Below are 22,974 nucleotides of genomic sequence, written 5' to 3'. Positions count from 1 at the left end.
ATCAAAATATGCCAAGTGCTAAAGGAAAAAGAAAAACCAAACCAAAACCCTGGCTGGGGTAACAAGAAAGCTTTCAGTAGCAATGCCATTTCAGTTTGACTAGGATAGGGTAGGGTCACTGAATAAGACAAGTGTGGTGTTGTTGTTGTTGTTGTTGTTGTTTTCTAATTGGCACAGGGGCCATGTAGCAATACACCTTTTCTGATATCCTGTACATGTGCCAGTCCTAGAGCAAAGGCTTTGGTGTGGCCTGTTTAAGGAAGAGCTGTGGGTCAGTGCAGCTGGAGTAGAGGAGCAGCTGGAGTCGGGTGGACATCTGTAGACTTAAGCTTTTACTCTGAGGGTCTTTAAACAGAAGTGTGGTTTACCTACATCATAGTTAGGATTGCTGCCTGTGTGGGGAATATGTGGTGGATAAAGGTATTTGTAGACCTTTTAGGAAACTGTGCGAATAATCCAAGTGAAAGTTGCTAATGTCTCAATAGGTTAGAGAACAGAGGAGTTGGTGAGAAGTGTGTAGGCTCAGGATATAAACTGAAGGTAGAAGCAGCTGATTTGATGACAGGAGCCTGAGAGGACGTCTTTGTTAGGGTTTCTGTTGCTGTGAAGAGACACTGTGACCACAGCAACTCTTATAAAAGAAAATGTTTAACTGGGGCTGGCTTCCAGTTTCAGAGGTTCAGTCCATTATCATCATGACAGGAAGCAGAGTAATATGCAGGCAGACATGGAGCAGAGAGTTCTACATCTGGATGCACAGGCAGGATAAGGAGACTGCCACACGAATCTTAGCTTGAATATATGACACCTCAGAGCTTGCCACCTCAGTGACACACTTCCTCCAACAAAGCCACATCTAATCCAGCAAGGCCACACCAGCTAATAGTCATTCCATATGGGCCAAGCATTCAGACACTTGAGTCTATGGCCAAACCACCACAGGGAGAGTACAAGTGAATGACTGGCATCTTAAGTCTGAAGAAATAGAAGTGAAATGTCACTGTTAGTTAAGATGGGAAACACCACAGGTCTAGGAAATTTAAGAAAGGAAATATCAATAGTACTAAATTATATAGCTGTTGATAAAATTGTTAAGTCACTTTACATACTTTTTGAGTTATCTTAGGAATCATTTTCTCTCTGGCTTAATTCTTTTAATAAGATTAATGCTGGTTTTATTTATTTTCCTGCAAATGGTATAACAGTGTTCCTTTTGTCAGCCTGGAGTTGTTTTTCTGTTTTTTTGTTTTGTTTTTTGGTATGTGTTCTATGGAGTTTTTTACTAATTCCTTTTAAAGGGGCATGTGTGTCTGTGTGTCCATCAATCTGTACATGTATGGACACTCACATGTGTATATATGGAGGTATCTGAATGCCAGAAGAGAGTGTTCTGTCCCCCTGGAAGTGGAGTTAGAGATAGTTGTGAAGCACAGGTTCTGTATGATAGGGTCTGAACGTGGAAGGAACAGCACCCTCTCTTAACCAGTCATTGTTATTAAACTAACTTAGGGTGCTCAACTTGCCTTTCTTAATCCTCATCTCATTGACACTGTTTTTGATTGTTACAAAAAAACCTTCAGTGACCTCAAAACTTTACGGTAATTGCTCCTCTCCCCCCCCTTTGTCACCCAAGACAGGGTTTTTCTCTGTGTAGCTCTGTCTGTCCTGGAACTTATTTTGTAGACCAGGCTAGCCTCAAGCTTATTAAGATCTGTCTGCCTCTGCCTCCTGAGTGCTAGGATCAAAGGTGTTCATGATCACTGCCAGCTGTAAAATGTGTAGCCCAGGCTGACCTGGAACTCTGATCCTCTTGCCTCTGCCTCATTCAGCAAATCTTACTGCATATGCCACCACAATGGAAATTTACTGCCTCTTCACCGAAAAGTTCCTAAGTAATTGAGGCCTCAAACAAGATTGCTTAGCATTCAGTATTTCTGAGGATCTGCGTAGTCTTCTGGTCCCAGAGTAGCTGCCAGCAGCTTCCGAGACTGTTGTTTCCTGTTCATATTCAAACAGAAAGATTTTCTTTTCCTTAAATGCTAAAAACCAGGCTTGTGTTGTTGTAGATACACTCATAGCTCTTGAAGGAAAATATTTTCTTCAGATTTGGATGAGATGGATTTTTCACTGCTATAAAAATAACCATGACTAGCATAACCCTGACCAGGCTGCTGCAGTTGTGCATGTGTATATTGGGGTTAGGGTTGCTGGGAAAGAAGGTAGAAATTTGGGAAAGAAAATGGATGAGTGCTTGTTAAAGGAAAAGAGGATATTCTTATGCTAATCCAGACTCTGGATAAGGAGCAGAGCTGCCACACAAACAATGGCTGTGGAGCCGGAAAGTCTGCAGCCAGAATAGTGCTTCTCAGAAAGCTTGTCAGAGCAGGCGCCTGGAGCTGTCTAAGGGGGGCTTTCCTTGGAAGGGGGGCTCTCCTTGCCGATTTATGGAACTAGTAGCTGGCCTGCTTGCTGGAAATTCCCACACCTTTCTAGTATTAAGTGAAAATGAAGAGTATGGGGGAAACTTGACAGGAAAAGGAAAGTGACTGCAGATTTGTTTTTTCAGCTGACTTCAGACTTTCCCTGTTTCGTTTGGGGTTTTCTTTTCTATTTGTGCTTTAGTTATGACAGGACTGTTAATTCAACCTTCTTGTTTGTGAAGTTTTATATGTTTTTAGCTTAAGATACTCTTGGGTCTGGAGAGTTATCTCCACAGTAAGGAGTATATATTACTCTTTCAGAGGACTTAGGTTCAATTTCCAGCACCTATATAGTTCATGATAGTCTGTGAGTTTAGTCCCTGGCTAGACACACACAGATATGCATCCAGGCAAACAGTCACATACAGGAGTAAATCTTTCTTTAAATGGTGGTGGTAGCGGCGGCACACGCCTTTAATTCCAGCTCTTGGGAGGAAGAGGCAAGCAGATCTCAGTGAATTTGAGGCCAGCATGGTCCATAGAATGAGTTCCAGGACAATCAGGGCTATACATAAAACCCTGTCTTGAAAACAACAAATAAGTAAAAATAATAAGAGGTAATAGGTAAGTCTTTCTTTTAAAAAAGCTATCAGTATGGGTATATGCAATTGTTAGTTGCCAATCTATAGCTTTTAAATTCTTGCATCATTTTTCAGTTTTGACTAAGTGGCATTTTAAATATCTGCCCGTGTGCATGCATGTGTGTGCCATTGATTAAATATCTGCCTCTGTGCATGCATGTGTGTACCATTGATTAACTATCTGCCTGTGTGCATGCATGTGTGTGTGCGCCATTGATTAAATATCTGCCTGTGTGCATGCATGTGTGTGCCATTGATTCCTCTGTCACTCTTTTTGAGATCGGATCTATTGGGGTGTTCATCATGTCCCCATAAGACTTCCATCTCGGGGCTGGGGATTTAGCTCAGTGGTAGAGCGCTTACCTAGGAAGCGCAAGGCCCTGGATTCGGTCCCCAGCTCCGAAAAAAAGAACCAAAAAAAAAAAAAAAAAAAAAAAAAAGACTTCCATCTCTACCTCCCAGCACTGGATTTCATAGATGTACACGCATAGTTGCACATGCTTTTTATGGGCCTACTAGGAGTCAAACTCTGGGCCCTCATACCTACATGGAAACACTTTAGAGACTGGACTTAGGCTCTGTCCTTATGTGAGTAACATTTGCAAACGTAGGATTTTTTTCTTTTAAACCTTTAAAATTTTTTTTATTTATGTATGTATTTTTTTGAATGTTGGAGTGCTCTATCTGCACGTACAGCTACATGACAGAAGAGGGCATCAGATCCCTTTAATAGATGGTTGTGAGCCTCCGTGTGGTTACTGGAATATAAACTCAGGACCTCTGGAAAGGCAGACAGTGTTCTTAACCACTGAGCCATCTCACCAGCCCAAGTAGATATATTTAATTTATGGTGAAACGTCTAATGAATACCAGTGAGATAACTTAGCTGATAAAAGTCCTTGCTTCTCAAACATGACAAACCAAGTTCCATCCTCAGACTCAGTGATCAGACAGTATTGATTTCCCCAAAATTGTTTTTAACTCCTTACTCAAGTAGCACATAATAATAAAAACTTTTTTAAAGGATTCTGGTGAAATGTCTAGAAATTTAAAAAGCATATATTTTCAAAGGTTAGGATAAAAAAATCAGTCTTGGTATGATGATAAAATAAGATTGCAGTGGGCATGGTGCAAGCCTTTAAAATCCAGTATTCAGGAGACAGAGACCAAAAAGGATCTTTATAAGTGAGGCCAGCCTAGTCTACAAGATGAGTTCCAGGACAGCAAGGCTATACAGAGAAACCCTATCTTGAAAATAAAATAAAATTAGGTAATTTTTCTGCTGCATTAATATTGTAGAAACGTTAACATGAGACAAAGAGATAATAACATTATTGTTACTAATGATTAAAGGAGTAACACCTATTTATTGAATATGTAATACTGGGGTACAAGGTACTAATTCATCTAGGTTAATAGTATTCCAATTTTGTGATTAAGGAAGAAGGGAAGCCTTCCTTGATTAATCAACATTGTCAAAGTCATGAGTCAAGTGAACTTGAACTGACATTTGAAACCAAGCAGATTGCTATCATAGTTACCCCATTAAAATTGCTCTCTAGAATATAGTATGAAAACTGTCTTTACCTAGATAAATAAACTAAGGTCATTTTTATGGAATTGAATCTATAGCATAACATAAAGGGGGAAAGTCTATAATAATGCAGAATTTAAAAATCTGTTCTATATCTCTCCAAAGTGGGTCTTGTGGAAATAACGTTAACAGTATGCTTTTGGCTACTTCTTTGAGGAAACACGTCCATAATATTACACTTCTCTGGGCACTTTGTATGGGTGTAACTGTATTCTCCTGATTATGGTTATGGTGATTAGGCTTTTATGTGTCGGTACATTTCTCACAAAATTAGTTTATCTATTATCCCCAATATACTGTTCCAAAGTTTATTAACTCATAATAGCTAGCATTTATGTGTTCTCAAGAGTCCACCAAAAGCAGCAGGACACTAGGGCACGCACCTGTGATCCTGGCACTTGGGAGGCTGAGGCAGGAGAATCATTGCCAGTTTGTTGCTCCTAAGTTTTAAGGGACTGTTTGAATATGCTTAGGATATGGCTGCTGGCTTCAGTAAGATTACATCCATGACCTAGTCGAAAAAGTCACTTATTCATTAGAAATTAGTCACTAAATCTAGTCCCATATCCAAGGGAGGGGAATAAGACTTCACTCTTTGAAGGATGTATCAAAGTGATTGTGAACATATGTCAGGCCTTAACAGTGATCTTTTGACTTAATGGGGAGGGAGCTTAGATAAGGGTCTTACTGTGTGTGTAGCAGTGCTGATCCACCTCTGTGTACGCCATCCGTGTTGAAATTATAGACATGCAGCACTGTGCCTGGCCATTGGTGTAGCTTCTCAGTAAACAGTGCTGCAGGACTCTTTCATCCAAGAGCCCTAGCTTTCGGTATCTCTAAGCTGTTGACATAATGGAAGATTTGTATCTTCAGCCCCAGATGTTTCCTTTAAGCTTGAGAACCAGATGCCCAACAGACATTCCTGTTGGGTAATCTCAGCTGTCTAAATCTGAACCCTTAAGCTCTTTTTCTTCACTTCATCCAAAAATCTGCTTATTCACATTTCAGTAATTGCTCAGACGAGCAGTGTGGGAGTCACCTTTGTCTCATGGTGCTCCCTGACCCCAGTATCCAGCCATTACCAAGTACTGTAGAGTCTTGCTTTTCAATTGTATTCACTCGCTGTGTTCCTGCCACTGTGGTCCCATGCATTCGCCTACATTTTCACAGCAGTCCTCTTGCCCTCTGTGGTTCATCGCATAAAAACTGACTGACTAACACCTATCTTACATTCTAAAGCCCAGATCTTTTATAGAGTCCTTGTCCTTTCTGTCTTCCAACCTCTTTTGTATTGCACTACTGTATTCTCCATAGTTCAGAAGCATTGTTCTCTGTTTTTTTTGTTCCTCAGAAATCTCTGCACAGACTGCTAGTTTGACTGACTGTGTGTCTTCATGTAGTACCCTAAGTATTACGTATTACTCCTCAGAATGGGGGGTGGAGGGAAAGCTCTTCCATCTTGAATACATCTGGACCCTCCAGGGTTTCACATTTTTTTCCTACCTTGCACTTAGTACAGATATGCTTACATTTTATTTTTTTATTGTCTTGTTCTGTGTCAAAAGTATTTCCATCTTTAATTCCTTTCCCCTAAGATGCAGAACCTCCCACAAACAGCTCTATCATGGTGCTAGGACCCCCTGTGTTAGAGTAGTTAATTCTCATTTGGAGACTATGAACTTTAAGAAAGATGGGTCTGTTTTTCTATCATGATTATAGTTTTGGTGTGTGATATGTATGCCGATGCATAAAATAAGCTCTTTATGAATAATAACTACTGGCAAGAACACTGTTACACAGGACTTGAGCATTGGAGGGATTTACTGACCCATTCCATTAGTGTTGTCTCCCTTTCTGCTGTTTGTTCCTCTTATATCCTGTGACCCTTTGTTGTTTCATTTATATATAAATGAAACAGTTTGTATGTCCTTTGCATTCCTGTAAACTAGCGTCTGTGGTAATAGCAGTGTGTTTCTACTGATAGCTGGTGAGGTTACAATTCATAGTTTAGGATGTCCCGCATCCTACTGCATTGATACTACATTGAGTATTTAGTTACCACGGGTTTCTTGTTTGTGTGTTTGCTTGTTTTTGCTTCCCAAGACAGGATTTCTCTGTGTAGTCCTGGCTGTTCTGGAACTCGCTTTGTAGACCAGGCTGGCCTCAAACTCACAAGAGGTGGGCCTGCCTCTGCATTTTGAGTGCTGAGATTAAAGGCTTCTGTTTTCTTCTTAATATTGGTGGTAGTGGTGGTGGGTACGTTGAAACAGATTCTGGTTATGTAGCCCAGACTGGCTAGAACTCATAGTATTTCTGTCTTAGACCCATTTCCACTCCAGTTGCTAGAGTTAGAGGCAGAGGCATGTACTGTCATACTCAACTGACACATTCATTACAGTAATAAATAATTACATTACAGCAAACAGAAAGCTACTGAGGAGAGTCTGTCCTCCCTCCCTCCCACCTTCCCTCCCTTTCTCCTTTTTCTTGTTACTTTTGTAGAGCTGGAGTTGCTTTGCTGTTGCCTTGCTTGCCCTAGAACTCCTGGGTGTAAGGGACTCTGTCCTGTCGGCGTCCCAAGTAGTGGGGACCTAATGTGTGCACAACATTACACTAGGTGGTTGAGTGAGATTCAGTATGCTTGTCTTGGCTGATTTGAGGTTAGGAGAAATTGCAACTTTCTATTAAATTATTTAGACTTTGTAAATACAGTTGCCTTTAAAAAAAAAGGATATCTTTAATCTCTAAAAATGTATTTCAGCAGAGCTGAAACTGTATGTAGCCCAGCAATAGAGCCCTCACTTAGCATATACAGATCCAAGAGTTGATTCCCCAGTGCATACCACAGTTTTTTTTAAAAGCATATTTTTGTATTTAAAAGCCTGGATGTATTTGTTTTCTTCTCCACATCTGAAAATGTTCCAATTTTTCATTATATTCATTGCCTTGTTCATTTTTCTTTTCCAGAAGTCTGAAGAAAGCAGCAGGTGAAAGTCATTGTCAAGTGATTTTGTTCTTCTGTAAGGAAACCTCGTTCAGTAAGGCCGTTTACTTCAGTGAAACAGCAGGACCAGTAATCAAGGTGGCCGGACAGGACACGTGCGAATTGGACAATGACTCAGCTATACACTTACATCAGATTACTGGGAGCCTGTCTGTTCATCATTTCTCATGTTCAAGGTAAATTGATACTTGTTTCAGTAAGTCATTTCTATATATAAAGCACTTAAATTCCTTGTTCTCCTCTGAGCACATGCTCCTTTCTAAACGGTCAGCCATACCAGCACAGCTCTTAAGTAAAGAAGCAAAGAGCAAACATCCAGAGTGTAGACACCTTTTAAAAATCTTAGCCTCCCTGAACCTTTTTTTCTTTCTGTAACATAGGCAAGGGATCCAGCCTGAGGTTCACCTGGTGAGGATCAGGTGACATGAAGTCGTCTGCAACCCAGTACCTAACCACAAAGCAGTACGGATTTGAGACTGAGCTTTAGAATGTCCCATCTTCTTAAAAACGCAACAAGGAACAAGCACAAATAATAATTCAAAATTGTTTAATTGTCATGAGACGAATTTGGAAAATCAATATACTTGTTTGTCTGTGCTGAGTTCTAAAATTTCTCCATAGAGTATTAACAGTCTATTTGTGTCTCTGTTGCATACTGTGTGTTCATAGATCAAACTGGAACTTAAAATCAAATGAATTATATGTTCGTGCAGACTTTTTCCCCTGATTGGTTTGATTAGGACAATATTTTGAACTGAAAAGTTAGCATTGCTTTGTAAGAGCTTAGATTAAATTACCACTTTTCTTTTTTAAAATATATGAAGTGTGTGTTCGTGTATGTGTTAATGTTTGTGCACACATGTGCGTCTGCGTGTGGAGGCCAGCGTTGGCATTGGGTGTCTCCCAAGGGTCTCTGACTAAATCTGGAGCTTGCTAACTGACTAGGCTGGCTTCTGACCGCCCAGCCCCCTCCTTGTCTTCCAGCTTCATTTTCAGAAGGTTTTGGCTTTGTAAATTGCAGTTTCATGTTTAGTTCTGAGTGCTGAGGATTATTCATCCACATGGAAAATCTGGGTAACAGCATAAAGCTTTTTTATGTTTTCGAGTTACTACACTGACGTCCATAGCTTCCTCATATTTGCCTTATTGTTGCTTTGCTCATAACAGAGCCCAATGGCTCAAAGCCACTTAAATCTGCAAAATATGAGAATACATAATACAGTACCTCTGTGTTAAGTTTTGAGGGATCTTTGAAGGATATTCCTTTGCAGTGTGTGTTTTTATTAACAAATATTTACTCTGAGGTAAATTTCTTTTCTGAATATTAAGTATAACAAACTTAGGGATGACCAACCAAAGAGCATACAGAAGTTGATCTGAGGTCTCTCACATATGTAGCAGAGGACTGCCTTGTCTGGCCTCAGTGGGAGAGGAGGTACCTAATCCTCTAGAGACTCGAGAAAGGGGATACCCAGGAGGAGGGGGGTACCTTTTCTTGGGTGAAGGGGAGGGGAGATGAGGAGAAGAACGCTGAGAGGGGGGACCTGGAAGGGGCACAACATTTGGGATGTTAGTTAGTTAATTAATTAATTAATCAGATTAATTAAAAGCAACTAAGGGCTGGAGAGATGGTTCAGTGGTTAAGAGCACTGTCTGCTCTTCCAGAGGTCCTGAGTTCAAATCCCAGCAACCACATGGTGGCTCACAACCATCTGTAATGACATCTGATGCCCTCTTCTGGTGTGTCTGAAGACAGTGACAGTGTACTCATATATAATAAATAAGTAAGTCTTAAAAAAAAAAAAAAAGAGCACTAGCTGCTCTTCCAGAGGACATTGGTTCAATTCCCAGCACTCACATAGCAGTTCACATAGGGTTTGCCTTAAACCTGAGACAGTTCCTCCTCCTCTGTAACTCCAGTTCCAAAAGATATGACATCTTCACATAGAGGCAAAACACCAATGTACATAAAATAAAGTCATGTTTTGCAAATGTATAAAAGACATAAGATCATTACATTTTAAATTATGAGGTGGTGGTGGTACACATCTTTAATCCTAGCCCTTAGGAGTCAGAGGCAGGCAGATCTCTGAGTTAGAGGCCAATGAAAAACCAAAATACACACATAGATTATACATACATACATACATACATACATACATACATACATACATACAACTTATAGAATCTCTAGCTCTTACATTCTGTTTTCCTGCTGTCAGTGTGTGTGTATATGTGTGTGTGTGTGTGTGTTGTTGTTGTTGTTGTTGTTGTTGTTGTTCTTATTTTGTTGTTTATCAGTATTGCTAAATTTGCAGTTGAGTTCACATTACTGAACCACTTCATATTTATAGTGAAATTTCTTTTTTTTTTTTAGCTTCCATTTTCTTTTATTGGATTTTTTAAAAAACATTTTAAATGTTATCTCCTTTCCCCATTTCCTCTCCAGAAACCTGCTACCCCATCCCCCCTCCACCTACTTCTATGAGGGTGCTCTCTCACCTCTCTGCCCTGACATTCCCCTACACTGGGACATTGAGCCTTGACAGAAAGAAGGACCTCTCCTCCCATTGATGCCCCACAAGGCCATTCTCTGCTATATATGGAGCTGGAGCCATAGGTCTAACCCTGTGTACTCTTGGAATGGTGGTCTAGTCTCTGGGAGCTCTAGGGGTCTGGTTGGTTGATATTGTTGTTCTTCTTATGGGGTTGCAAACCCCTTCAGCTCCTACAATCCTTTCTCTAACTCCTCCATTGGGTACCCGATCTCAGTTCAGTGCTTGGCTGTGAGCATCTGCCTCTGTGTTTGTCAGGCTCTGGCAAAGCCTCTCATGAAAAATTCATACTTCTTTAATCCTTTTGGCTCTACCATTTTTCCACATGATTTTGTTTGAAAAATTCGGTGTCATGTATGTTATTACTTGTAATTTGAGGCCATAAACTCTGTAGTGTAAGATCCTGGCTTTGTTACATAAGCCTTTGACAACTTTTTCACCGTGAGTCTGGATTCAGATGAATGACCCTGGCATGGAAGGACTTGTGTCGTGTTTCCAGTTCCCTTACTTAGGCAGGTAGGGTTCTCTGTAAGGTGCTTAGGTACTCCCTTTTCACAGAGACATTCAAAAATGATGTTTTTGTAAAAGCTAGTTGCAAGTTTTCAACCAAAAAAATTTGAGGTGTCAATATCCCCCCCACACCCTCACCACGCTGTGAAAGCATTAGAAATCATCCCAGCCTTTCCTGAAGTCTCTGTTTTATACCTCGGAGGTTGTAACTGCCATACACAAGTGTGGGCAGCTCTGAACTCCGTAGGCTTATAGGTCAAGTTTTCAAAGAAGACTTATCCCATGCTGAAAATGAGAGGCTTAGTGCTCTGGGTACTCAGATCAGAATGCACTCTGGGCCTTGTAAGGCATCAGAATCCTTGCCTCTTTTGTTGTTGGTTTTGTTTGGTTTTTGTTTCCTGATTGGGTTTTGTTTAAGACAGGTTTGGATCTTCCTTTTAGGAAGCTTTCAGGAGCTCCAGCTACCCAGGGCCCTAGCTTAGCTGTTCACACTTTCTCGTCACCTCAGTATGTCTGCAGGCCTCTGTTAGCAGCTTCTGTCTGTGGTGATTTTGATTTTGGTTCCTAGGACTAGCATTTTTTTTTTAATCCTTTATGAATATGTCTGTGATAAATGAGCCTGGAGCACTTGTGAGGACTGAGGCCTTCTGAAGCTGGGCTGTAACTTCAGAAGTAGTGGTTCCAGAGGTTCCTGCAGCAGGGGTGGAGTTCCTCCCAGGAATCCCGGGCATGTTAAAGAAAGCCAGTCTGACACAGCGAGGGCACTCCTAGTTGTGAAAGAGCTGCTCCTCACTCGGGGCAGCTAGGCACCAGGGAGGGGTGTGCCAGTTGTCAATCAAATAGCCAGTTGGCTGTTTCAAATAGTTTATTTAAAGAAAAGTCAAGGGTGCTGGGGAGAAGAGGAGCCTGCAGGGAGGGAGAGAGAGAGGTGGGGGAGATGAAAACACAAGATGCTTACAGTGCTTAGCTCTTAGCCAGATACCTTTAAGGAGAGGGATTCTTTGCTCTGATCTTTTTTGTCATTTTTGTTTGTCTTTCATTAGTATAAAACTTGCAACTGGGCGTCTCATATCTCAATATCTGGTACAGTAGTTTTGTATATAATACTTTATAAATTGATACTATGAAATTTACTTTTTAAAGTATATTACCAGAAGGTATCATGTATGATAAAGGAAATGTTACTTTCTTCATTGAAGATTTAAACAACCTTCCAAGCTTGATTGTCTACAAATGTCATTTTTAATACAGGGCAGAATCTAGATAGTATGCTCCATGGTACTGGTATGAAATCAGACGTGGACCAGAAGAAGCCGGAAAATGGAGTGACGTTAGCACCAGAGGACACCTTACCTTTCTTAAAATGCTATTGCTCAGGACACTGCCCAGATGACGCTATTAATAACACATGCATGTAAGTATTTGATCCAGTTCTTAAGAGTTAGATCAATAGGGGTTGGGGATTTAGCTCAGTGGTAGAGCACTTGCCTAGCAAACGCAAGGCCCTGGGTTCGGTCCCCAGCTCCAAAAAAAAAGAGAAAAGAAAAAAAAAAAAAAGAGTTAGATGAATAGTAAACTCAGGCAAGGGGTTTTTCTTTTTTCTTTTCCCTTTGTATATATTATCCTTCCAAAGAAAGAAAGGAGTTTTGGCTTGAATATAGAAATATTGTCTATCATTAAACAGCCGATGATTATTAGTTATATCATGATACAGCTTCTCTTTTGTTTGTCTTGATTTTTGAGACAAGGTCTTTTCTGTATAGACCTGGCACTCGACTATGTAGACCAGACTGGCTTTGAACTCCCAGAGATCAGAGTGCTAGGATTAAAGGTGTGCAGCACTGTGCCTGGCTTACTTTTTGTTTCTTTACTGACTTTTAAAGCTATGAACCTAATGGCGCTCCTTGTAGAAAATGTTTTCTCTTTTGTAGATTACCACAACAAAACCCAAAATGTTTGCTCATTGTTTCCTTAGCCAGTTGCAGCAGCGTGTAGATACACAGGAGTGCACTGTGATGGCTTCGTTACTCCTCTCTGAGCATTTCTAGTCCACATCTGCTTTATGTGACTTTATGTTAGCCATTCAGTCCACTCACAGATGGTCATGTAACTTGAGTTCACGTGTGTGCAAGATGTGTGTGGGTATACGTGAAGAGATTGAGGATAACTTGCAGAAGTCTCTTCTTCTATATGTGGGATCCCAGAGTGGAACTCAAGATTGTTGGTCTAGACAGCGAGCACTTTTACCTGCTCAGCCGTCCTGTGCCCATAGGCCGTATCTCGGAACATACTGAAGAATTGTAGATTCTTCTGTGTTACCATACTTTTTGGCTACTTTATTAGGTTCTTAATATCTGCTATTCTTACCACCTCATTTCTTTCCAACCTTCCAACACTGGGTAGCAGAGAAAGAGGGTTAGAGGGGAAAGGGGACCATAGAACTCATCAGACTACTTTCTGCTGATTAGGAGCACTGAGTTCCTTGGGACAAATTCAGTCTTCCTTGTCAATAAATCTCCAGCTAGCAATGCAGCAAAACAGCCAAAGCAGCAGCAGGAAGAAGCAGCAGCAGAGGGACAGCTGCCGCTGCAGCCCTCTGAGGCTCTGGCATTTTATACGCTCCAGAGTCCCAGAATTCCAAGTGTAAACTGTCTTCAGCTGGCAGAATCCCACCCCTGCCAGAGCACGAGACAAACCATGGTCAGCTGCTGTGGACAGTCTGAAGCAGCCCACACCCCACACCTAGGATTAGCACAAAGAACATGTTCACATAACTTTTTTTTTAAGAGAGCAAAATTCTCACTACACTTCTGGCCAACAAAACAACTGTGTCCAGTTCAATCTCATCAGTCCATTGTCTTCTTGCTATAGAATTAGTAAAGAAGGCCAAATTTTGTAGTTGTCTGTGCTCTTTGAATAAAGTAGATATAATTTATAGAACTTACTGCATGCTGGGGATTTAGCTCAGTGGTAGAGCGCTTACCTAGAACTTACTGCATGAAATTGTATAAATTATCCTTCCTACATTTGGTAAGGGAAAAAACTCAAGAACACTGACATTAAAGAGGTAAAACTTTATAAATATATTTATGTAATAATTTTTTAAAATGAACTGTCCAGACCTCCTCTCTGCTTTCTGGTCACATTTATTACAAAGTACTTTCAGGATCTAAATCATTTGTTCTTCCCGAATATACTTCCTGTGTCATTAGAGTCTGCTGAAATGTTTTTCTGAAAAGCTTGTTCTCATTTCCTACCATGTAGAGATAGTGTGTGATCATGAATTGACTAGCAAAGTACTTAGTCACCTTTCTACTTGACAGAGTTCTCAGTGGCCCTTCAGGCTTTAGTTTAAACACACTACCTTTGATTTAGCTTAAATCTAAATTGGTTTTGCTATAAATCATGTGAGAATGCAATTTAAATATAAAAAACAAGGTATTGAAGGCCATATTCAATTCATATATCTTCAGTTCTTCTGTATGTCTATTTAAAACATTTACACTCATTTATTTGGTGTGTATGTGCACACATCAGCTTACCAGAATCAGTTCTTTCCTGTCACCATCTGGGTTTTAGAGATCAAACTCCAGTCTTCATGGTGACCAGTACTCTTAACCACTGAGCTGTCTCTTTGGCCTTCTTTATAAGACAGTCTCTATGTAGCTCGGGGTGATCTGTAATTCAAGATTCTTCTGCTTTAGTCTCCTGAGTGCTCATGTTCTGGATTTGTACTGCCGTGCTCTTTCTAATATGAAATGGTATTATTGTTTTTCTCTCTTATAGAACTAATGGCCATTGCTTTGCCATTATAGAAGAAGATGATCAGGGAGAAACCACGTTAACTTCTGGGTGTATGAAGTATGAAGGCTCTGATTTTCAATGCAAGGTGAGATCTAATTTGTAACCTATGGCTAGACTGTCTCAACCTGCCAGCTACCCAAGTAATAGCTTCGAGACCTTTTATTAATTATGAAAGCTTGGCCTTAGCTGGTTCATATAACTTAAATTAATCCATTCATACTAATCTCTTTTCTACTACATGGCTTGTTACCTCTTCTCAGTCTTGGAACCTTTTCTTCCTCCATTTCTGGCTGGCAAATCCCATGCCTGAATCTTTCCCAGATTTCCTATCTCTGCCTAGAAGTCCTGCCTATCCTCTCCTGCTTTGCTATGGGCCATTCAGCTTTTTATTATACCAATTGGAGATGATGGAGAAGAAGTGTCACAAAACACTGAGATAGGTGATGCTTCCTACAGATAACAATACTGGGCCTGTACAGGAATCAACGTTTGAATGACACAAAGAACACAAGAGATTATGTCAGCAATAACTCCAGAAATAAAGAAGGGCGGAGCTCTGCAACAGAGCTGAGCTCCCCAGCAGAAGGAGACTGCCCTTCACACTACTGTGCTCACAAAACCAGTTTTCTAACAAAGCCTGGCTCAGCAAGTAACAAGATTTTACTAATTGACGTTCTAGATTGCTTTACGTTCAGTTTTAAATTATCCCACATTGTGGTTAATGAAAAAAATTAATGAATGTCACATTTATTTGTGGAGTGTAAAATGTATTAAAAAGACTTTAAGATAGTGGATAGTAACATTTGTTTCCCCATGACATCACTGTTAAGTCCTCATTTCAGTATGTGGTGATTTGCATAAGATGTCCCCCATAGTCTCATCTCAAGCATTTGAATATTGGTCCCCAGTTGTCTGTACTGTTTGGGAAGGTGTAGGACATGTGGCCTTGGAGGAAGTGTGTCACTGGAGGCAAGTTACAAGAGGATAAAACCTTACCTACTGCTAATTTGCTTTCTGCTTGGGATTTGAGGTGTGGCCCTTAGATTCTATTCTGCTGCTGCTATGCCTTTGCTCTCCTGTCATGACTACTTTAACTCCTAGATCCACAAACCCAAAGGATCTCATTGTTCTGTACGATGCTTTTGGTCATGGTCTTGGTGTTTGATCACAGGAGTGAGGAGAGCTAATATAAGGTCTCTGTTCAACTACATGAAAAGAGAAGCAGCAGAGAGAATTCAAATTGTGTGAGTTTCTTAAAGGATGCCGCCAGTGTTTTTGAAAAGCATCTCTGGATAGAACCTTAAATGTGAGCTATGCCAGAAAATTAACCCTATTTAGAACTGGCAGGCTTGATAGAAAACTACAGAGTTAGATTTATCCTTGAAGTCACTGGGCGAGTGACTAAATCCACCCGTCTCTCTGGTACAAACAGACCTAAGCTCTCCTCCAAGTGCTTCTGAGTGTGCGAGCGAAACTGTTCCATCCTGTTTCCACAGGTCTTCTCATCTTAGGAAAGACCTGTGTCTTCAGATTTTACATACATAGTCATTCAGTTATTACACTAATGATCCGGTGTAGCGCACAATCAAGTGTGCTGTAAGCAAGAAGACCTCTCACTCTGAATGCAGCCGCATGTGTCTTAGCAGTTGTGCTGTATTCTTGAGGCATTGCACGTTTGCCAACTAAATCCTCATGTCTTTGAGTAGTCACTCTGCTTCCATGCTACCCCCACCCCACCCCCACTCTTCACTAGTGATGTTGGTCCTCTGATATAAGTAGATAGGAATGGTACCAGTTATCAACTGTGTATGCCTTTATAAATCACTTTTAAAACTTCACGGAGGAGCAGTGGTTACAGGCTCTGAGCTATGCCAGTATTGACAAGAATCCTACAAACTTCTAGACTGATTTGGTCCAAAATTTAGTATAAGTTAGTTTTCAAGATTAATCTGTCCAAACTCAAATGCTTCCTCATAAGAGCTGTGAAACTTTGGGCAAGGAGCTTATTTTCTTAGGAATTTTATATATCAAATGAAATAGCATAGTAAGGGCTTAGTAAATGTTAAAGTCTACCTCGCGTTGAGCAGTATCCAATTATGTCGCCCATATCCCTACGTGTGCACACACTGCTGCACGGTAGAATCTTGAGCACATGGTTTTAAGATCCTATACTTGATAAGTTTCTTTTGTTAAGTATGCTTCTGAACAGAACTTCTCAAGCCCCTTTTCTCCCCCCCTCTCTCCCTTCCTTCCTTCCATAACCACCCTTCTTCTAGTTTATAGATCATGGGACTGGGATGTCAGAATCTGAAGATTCTACACAGTATCATGCTTAGAAATGAAAATACCAGCAAAAGGACATGGGGCATCAAATATGTTGGCATCTTAGGTGGCTGTCGGGTTGGTTGTTTGGGGTTTGCATTTATCCATTAGAGTATGTGCAGTACGTTGTGTGTGGAAGTCAGAGGACACATGTGGAGGCTGCTCTTCTGCCCTGTGTGTGCTGTGTCTGACTCAGATTGCCAGGCTTGGAGTAAGCTGATGCAGAGGTCAGGGAAAGGTGATGCTTGCTGCTTGCTGCTTGCTGCTTGCTGCTTGCTGCTTGCTGGCTTACTGCTTGCTGGCTTGCTCAGCCTGCTATCCTAGAGAACCCAGGACCACAAGCCCAGGAATGGTACCACTCATAATGGGCTGAGCCTGTCAATCACTAATTAAGAAAATACCTGACAGGCTGGCTCACAACACAGATTTTAGGGAGGCACTTTCTTAACTGAGGTTTCCTCCTCTCACATGATTTTACTTTGAGCCAAGTTGACAGAAACTATTCAGCACTGTTACTCCTGATCCTTGGGGGTGGGTAGTCTCTTGATATCCCTCTTGATCTCTTTACAGTGCTAGGTAGAGGTATGGTAAATGATGCCTATGTACTTCATGTTCTTGCTACCTCACTGCCAGAGCACTGTCCTGTGTCCCTTGTTCACACCCGTTGTGAGAGGAGCCAGTCCTCAGAGTCCTCACTCCCATGTTGTTATCACTTGCCTTCAGTGCACTCTGAGTATCCTTTGGCCCAAGCACATAGTGTTTACTTAAGCCAGACTCTTCCATTTCATAGTTGCCAAACGAATTGTTCTCTGGGATATTAATTAATTAATTATGTATATAGTTTTTTCCTTACACGTGTGTATGTGCATCATGAACATGCCTGGTGCCCAAGGAAGCCAGAAGTGGGTGTCAGATCCCTTGGAACTGGAGTTACAGAGGTTGAGAACTGCCGCGTAGGTTCTTGGAGGCAAACCTGAGTCCTGGAAAAGCATCCAGTGCTCTTAATCACTGAGGTTGATCTTCAGGTCCCCTCCCCTCATCCCCTCCCCTAGGACTTTTATTCCCTACCTTAGTCTACAGATAGGGAAGAGTGTAGGAGAGAGAAAGCTGTCACCCTGCTCTAGATCCTGCTTTAAAAACCTGACATATTGTTAACCTGTGTAAGAAAGATGTGAGGTGAGTCTGCAATAGCTTGTTTGCGATAAGGGCATATCAGGTCTTGAAGGTCTGGAATTCATGTCATACTCACCAGAGAAAGAAGAAATCAATTTATTGAACATTACCTGTTTGCATTTAGTTTGCTAAGTATTTGGTGCATTTCATCTTCTTGCCTTATGGTTACTCTGTAAGGCAAAACTCTTTATCTGGTGCTTTCCAGAGGAAACTAAAGAGAAATTAGGCACTTAGGGTCACAAAGCGAGTGACTGGCAAGGCTAGGTAAGATTTATGCTGATTTTTTTTTTTTAATTATATCAAGCTACCTTCTATCTATTGGGAAAATTTTTCTTTCCCTTAAATGAAGTCATATGATGTATGGCTGTCTAGTTTCCCACACTCACTGTTCAAGAATCTTTTAAGTTAGACTTATCTTTGAGGCCTTATACTTACAAGTGTCTTCGTCTTCCGTACTCACTCCTGTTAGAAGGTATGGACGCACGTGACTGTCTGCACAGCTGTGGAGCATTAGTGACCATTGTCTGGGGCGAAGTCTGCTTTTATTCTTCTAGTCATCCGTAGTAGAGAAGACAGAGACAAGAGAGAGAGAAAATGAGAAGTGGGCAGTATTCCATGGCTTAGAGATCTTTCACCCAAGATTGCCAAAGATGTCCATCTTTGTTTTCCTTTCACGTTAATCTACTCAAGGCAATCTTCATTCAGCCTTCCTGGGAATGACTGTTTGGCGCTTCATTTATTCATCATCAGTTATACAATCATTCTTTCTTTTATGCTGATTTTTCTCTAGGTGAGTTATTTCAGAGTTTGCAGCATAAGTCCTATCATATCTCTGTCTTTATGATAATTTCAAAAGAATTATTTTAAAAATAAATTCAGTTAAAATGTAGAATTTATACACTTGAATATTTCTAAATGTTACTGTCTTCCCAGGGTGGGATTCAAGCCATAGATCCTCAGTCACCTTTTTTAGGTAACAGCTTGATTGTACTGAGGCATTTCCATTCTGGACGTCTGATATTTAAAAATAATGTGGTCAGTTTCTGTTTACATTCTTGCTCCTTCTGTAATGCTGTGCAGGCTCTTTCTATTCATATTTTAATTCAGGATGGCATTCACCCAGGGGACACTGAGGTGTCAGCATGTGATCCCTCCTCGATGGCTGAAGTCACTTGTTTTCTGATCTTTTAGGGCACACCCCGTATCTGGTGGGTGGTCTGTAGCCACCTCTCCTAACCAACACCTCTCTCCCCATTGACTAGAACCTCTCGCCCCACTCTGTAGTCTGATCTTAAGTCTCACCCAAATCTGATTTCTGCTGTGATTATATTTTTCATACCAGTTTATGATTCTAATAAAATACTATGTTTTCTAGAAGATAATTACATTTTAAAACTAAAAGTAGCTAGTTGAATGGTACTTCAAATGTACTAAGTTTGAAGTAAAAAAAAAATCACAATTCTATTCTTCATTCCTTTATAATTTATAATTAGTGTCTTTTACAGTCTTAAGAAAAAAATATAAATTTTCATTAATTTTTTGTGTCTTTTGAAACAAGGTTTCTCTGTGTAGCCCTGGCTGTCCTGGAACTCACTCTGTAGACCATGCTGGCCTCAAGCACAGAAATTCACCTGCCTCTGCCTCCTGGGTGCTGGGATTAAGGGTGTGTGCCACCATTCCTGGCTAGTATTTTTTTTTTGGCCTAAAGTTTGGAAAACCTTTTCTCCGAGTTATAAATAATATTTACCAATACTAAAGATATTTGTACTCAATTTAATATGTTAAGTCCTTTAATTTTTTTTGTCTTAAAGGATTCACCAAAAGCCCAGCTACGCAGGACAATAGAATGTTGTCGGACCAATTTGTGCAACCAATATTTGCAGCCTACACTGCCCCCTGTCGTTATAGGTAGGTCAGCCCAGAGATGTGCAGGCATGACTCTCTGTAAGTTCTTTGTCTGTAACAGTAACCACACTACCTAGAATTCAGTGCTGTGGTGCAGCAGGAAGACCCATACTTCATTGTCGCCTTTTTTCTCAGGCCCATTCTTTGATGGCAGCGTCCGATGGCTGGCTGTGCTCATCTCTATGGCTGTCTGTATTGTCGCCATGATCGTCTTCTCCAGCTGCTTCTGTTACAAGTAAGATAGTTATTTCTATACTAAATATATTGCTAGCTATTTTATATTAGTCTTGTGTTTAAAAAAAAAAAAAAAGAAAGTAAAAACCAGTGACTACTGTGTGCACTTCAGAAATTCAGAAATCACTAATTAATATTCTCTGGTTTCAGCTTTTCAACTGTGTTATAGCTTCACTAGGAGGAAAAATGAACTTAATTGCCAATTAATACTTTTAATACTAATTCATTCTTGTATATTTAAGAATAGTCATGGCTTTCTTATTTGTATAATAGTGAGCTTTGTTTTATCTGAATTTCTAAAGCAGATTCCTAGATAACATAACTTCTTTTCTAGTTTAATAATTTGGGATTTTTCAGTGAAATGAAATCATCTATGAAATAGGTTAGTAATATAAATAAATCTATATATAAAGAACTTTACAATATATGAAGCTGTCAAGTTTAAGAACCTGGAGGAAAAGATAAAGTCAATAAGTAGATTTTATACTGGGTTGCTATATAGAAAAAATAAAATTGGGACAATTTCCTGCACTGTATAAATTTGAATCAGATTAGATTAGAACTATATATTCTTTTTTTTTTTTTCCTTTTTTTTTTTTTTTTTTTTCGGAGCTGGGGACCGAACCCAGGGCCTTGTGCTTCCTAGGTAAGCGCTCTACCACTGAGCTAAATCCCCAGTCCAGAACTATATATTCTTATGCACAATTTGGAGAACCTTTCTGAATCTGCCTCAACTTGGAAACAAGCAAGGAAGTAAATAAAATATGATAGTATTAGCTACATAAAAAGGGAAATGTGTGGTAAAAAAACAAAAAAATCTCAAGAGGTTAGAAAACAGAATGCATGAAAACTCCTGGCTTCTAATTGCTGCAAGTGACTGCTTACACACATAAAAAGAGAATCTACAAACCAAAACGTGCAATTCAGCAAATAGACAAAAATGGAGACAAGTTTTTAAAGAAATATGCATGGCTTTCTGAAGATCTTTATTTTTTGAGAAAGGATCTCACGGTGTCACCCTGGATAGCTTTGCACGCACTGTGTAGACCGGGTTGGCCTGAAACTCGTGGAGAGATTCACACCTCCTCTACTTCTCCGGCACTGGAGTGGAAGTTAAGTGTAGGCCACACCAGCTAACGTCCTCTTCCTTGGTCATTCTGCACTGTAGTTTCCGAGACAGCTTCTCCTGCTAAAGCTGGAGTCACTGCTGTGGGCTAGAGGGGCTTGCCAGTCAGCCTCGGGCTCCTCCCAAAAGTCTCTGCCCCACGCTGGGATTGCGGTGTGCCCTAGGTCTTCATGGGTGCTGGTGCTCAGACTCAGGTCCTCGTATGGCAAGTCCTTTACTGACTGTCCTCACCTGAGCCCCTCACATGTCTACACAAGATTGTGTCTTCTTTTTTGGTTTTTCAAGACAGGGTTTCTCTTTATAGCTGGCCTAGAATTGAGATTCACCTGCCTCTGCCTCCTAAGTCCTGGGACTAAAGGCATGTGCCAGACCACCACTCAGTTCAAAGATATTTTTTCTTTAGAAAAAATAACAGATTGACCAAGTCAGCCTGAACTACATAGTGAGACCCTGTTTCACAAAAAATGAAAATTTATTCTGAAAACAAACAAAAACCAATTTATCGGTTATGGGGTGAGACATGATAATGAAAACAAGATGTGGTGAACATTTAATTACAATTTAGTAGCCTTGACTTATTAGCCAAGCCTGTATCTTATAAACCAGATAGGATTCTTGGGAAACCTGTACAGGATGGGAGAAAAGACTTACAGATACTGATGAGAGTTATGTGAAATGGCCCAGGCAGATTAAACCTGTACCAGTTAGCTCTGCAGGCGCTCACAGTCTCACAGTAAACACGGGCTCCTGGAAAGAGGGAAAGAAGGGAAGCATTAAGATTGCCGTGCTCCCTCCTGCCTGACACGTGGAGGGAGCAGAGTGTAGTCGCTGACTTTCTCAGATGAGAACATGTAGGTGACAGTCTGGGGGATGTCATCAGCTATGTTCATAGAACAGGGTACTAGAGAATAGAGGGCATCACAGGAGAAGACTTGAGTTCAGCAGATGACCCCATGCAGTATTCAGCATGTTCATATGAAAAATTTCCCAGGCCTGAAATGACTGGAGGAAATAGTATTGGTGCTCACCGAAAGCCAGGAATGGTGCCTCTTAACCACCATCTTTGAGAGTGTGAAATCATAGGTCTTGGTTAAAGTGCTCAGCTTGCTTCAGTGACAGAGAATAATTATCACCAGACTAAATGCAGCTGATGTCCCACCTTAAAACAAGACTCAACTGGACATGGTGGTGCATACCCTTTATTTCCAGCACTCAGCAGGCAGAAGTAGGTGGGTCTCTGAGTTAGAGTCCAGCCAGGCCACATAGTAAAAGGTTGTCTTTAAAAAAAAACATACAACTGAAGGTTTCTGTGTAGACCTGGCTGGCCTTGGGATCAGCTGGCCACGTCTCTCCAGTGCTGGAGCTAGGGCGTGTACAGCTTTAGTACAGAGACACAGTTAGTGAGAGTGTGTGTCTATAGATACATGAGATGAGTGACTCTCTATGCTCAGTCTCCTTTCAGATTGTTTTAAAGATGTTAAAAATTACAGTTTAATACTTTTTACAGCTGTGACGTCATTTTACGTTCTGTAGGAAAAGGGGATATTTGGGGGGTTTGTTTAGCTTTGGTTTGAGGGATAGAATCTTAACCATGTAACCCAAGCTGGCCTTGAATCAAGATCTTCTTACCTAACTCTTCTTAGTGCCACCACCACTGGCCTCTGGGGCAGGAGGAGTGTGTGTTGG

At 40.7% G+C, this 22,974-nt stretch overlaps 1 protein-coding gene and 1 long non-coding RNA gene across 2 annotated transcripts in view; one reads left to right on the top strand and one right to left on the bottom strand.

The window, feature by feature from the left end:
* Bmpr1a (bone morphogenetic protein receptor type 1A) overlaps positions 1-22,974 on the top strand; it is a 46,111-nt gene that overhangs the window by 5,732 nt on the left and 17,405 nt on the right. The window contains exons 2-6 of the mRNA NM_030849.2: positions 7,623-7,835; positions 11,976-12,138; positions 14,511-14,613; positions 19,835-19,931; positions 20,064-20,163. Coding sequence (NP_110476.1) covers positions 7,769-7,835; positions 11,976-12,138; positions 14,511-14,613; positions 19,835-19,931; positions 20,064-20,163 — 530 coding nt within the window. The 5' untranslated portion in view covers positions 7,623-7,768. The remainder of the gene's footprint in view (positions 1-7,622; positions 7,836-11,975; positions 12,139-14,510; positions 14,614-19,834; positions 19,932-20,063; positions 20,164-22,974) is intronic.
* LOC108353075 (uncharacterized) lies at positions 18,104-20,730 on the bottom strand. The gene is made up of 3 exons (XR_001841572.3): positions 20,002-20,730; positions 18,459-18,573; positions 18,104-18,234 (listed from the first exon to the last, which is right to left on the bottom strand). It is a non-coding gene; the product is annotated as an uncharacterized LOC108353075 (long non-coding RNA).

This window comes from Rattus norvegicus, chromosome 16 (genome assembly GCF_036323735.1).
Source record: "Rattus norvegicus strain BN/NHsdMcwi chromosome 16, GRCr8, whole genome shotgun sequence".
Taxonomy (NCBI): Eukaryota; Metazoa; Chordata; class Mammalia; order Rodentia; family Muridae; genus Rattus; species Rattus norvegicus.
Note: the sequence above shows the minus strand (reverse complement) of the source record. Positions and strands in the feature narration are given on the sequence as shown.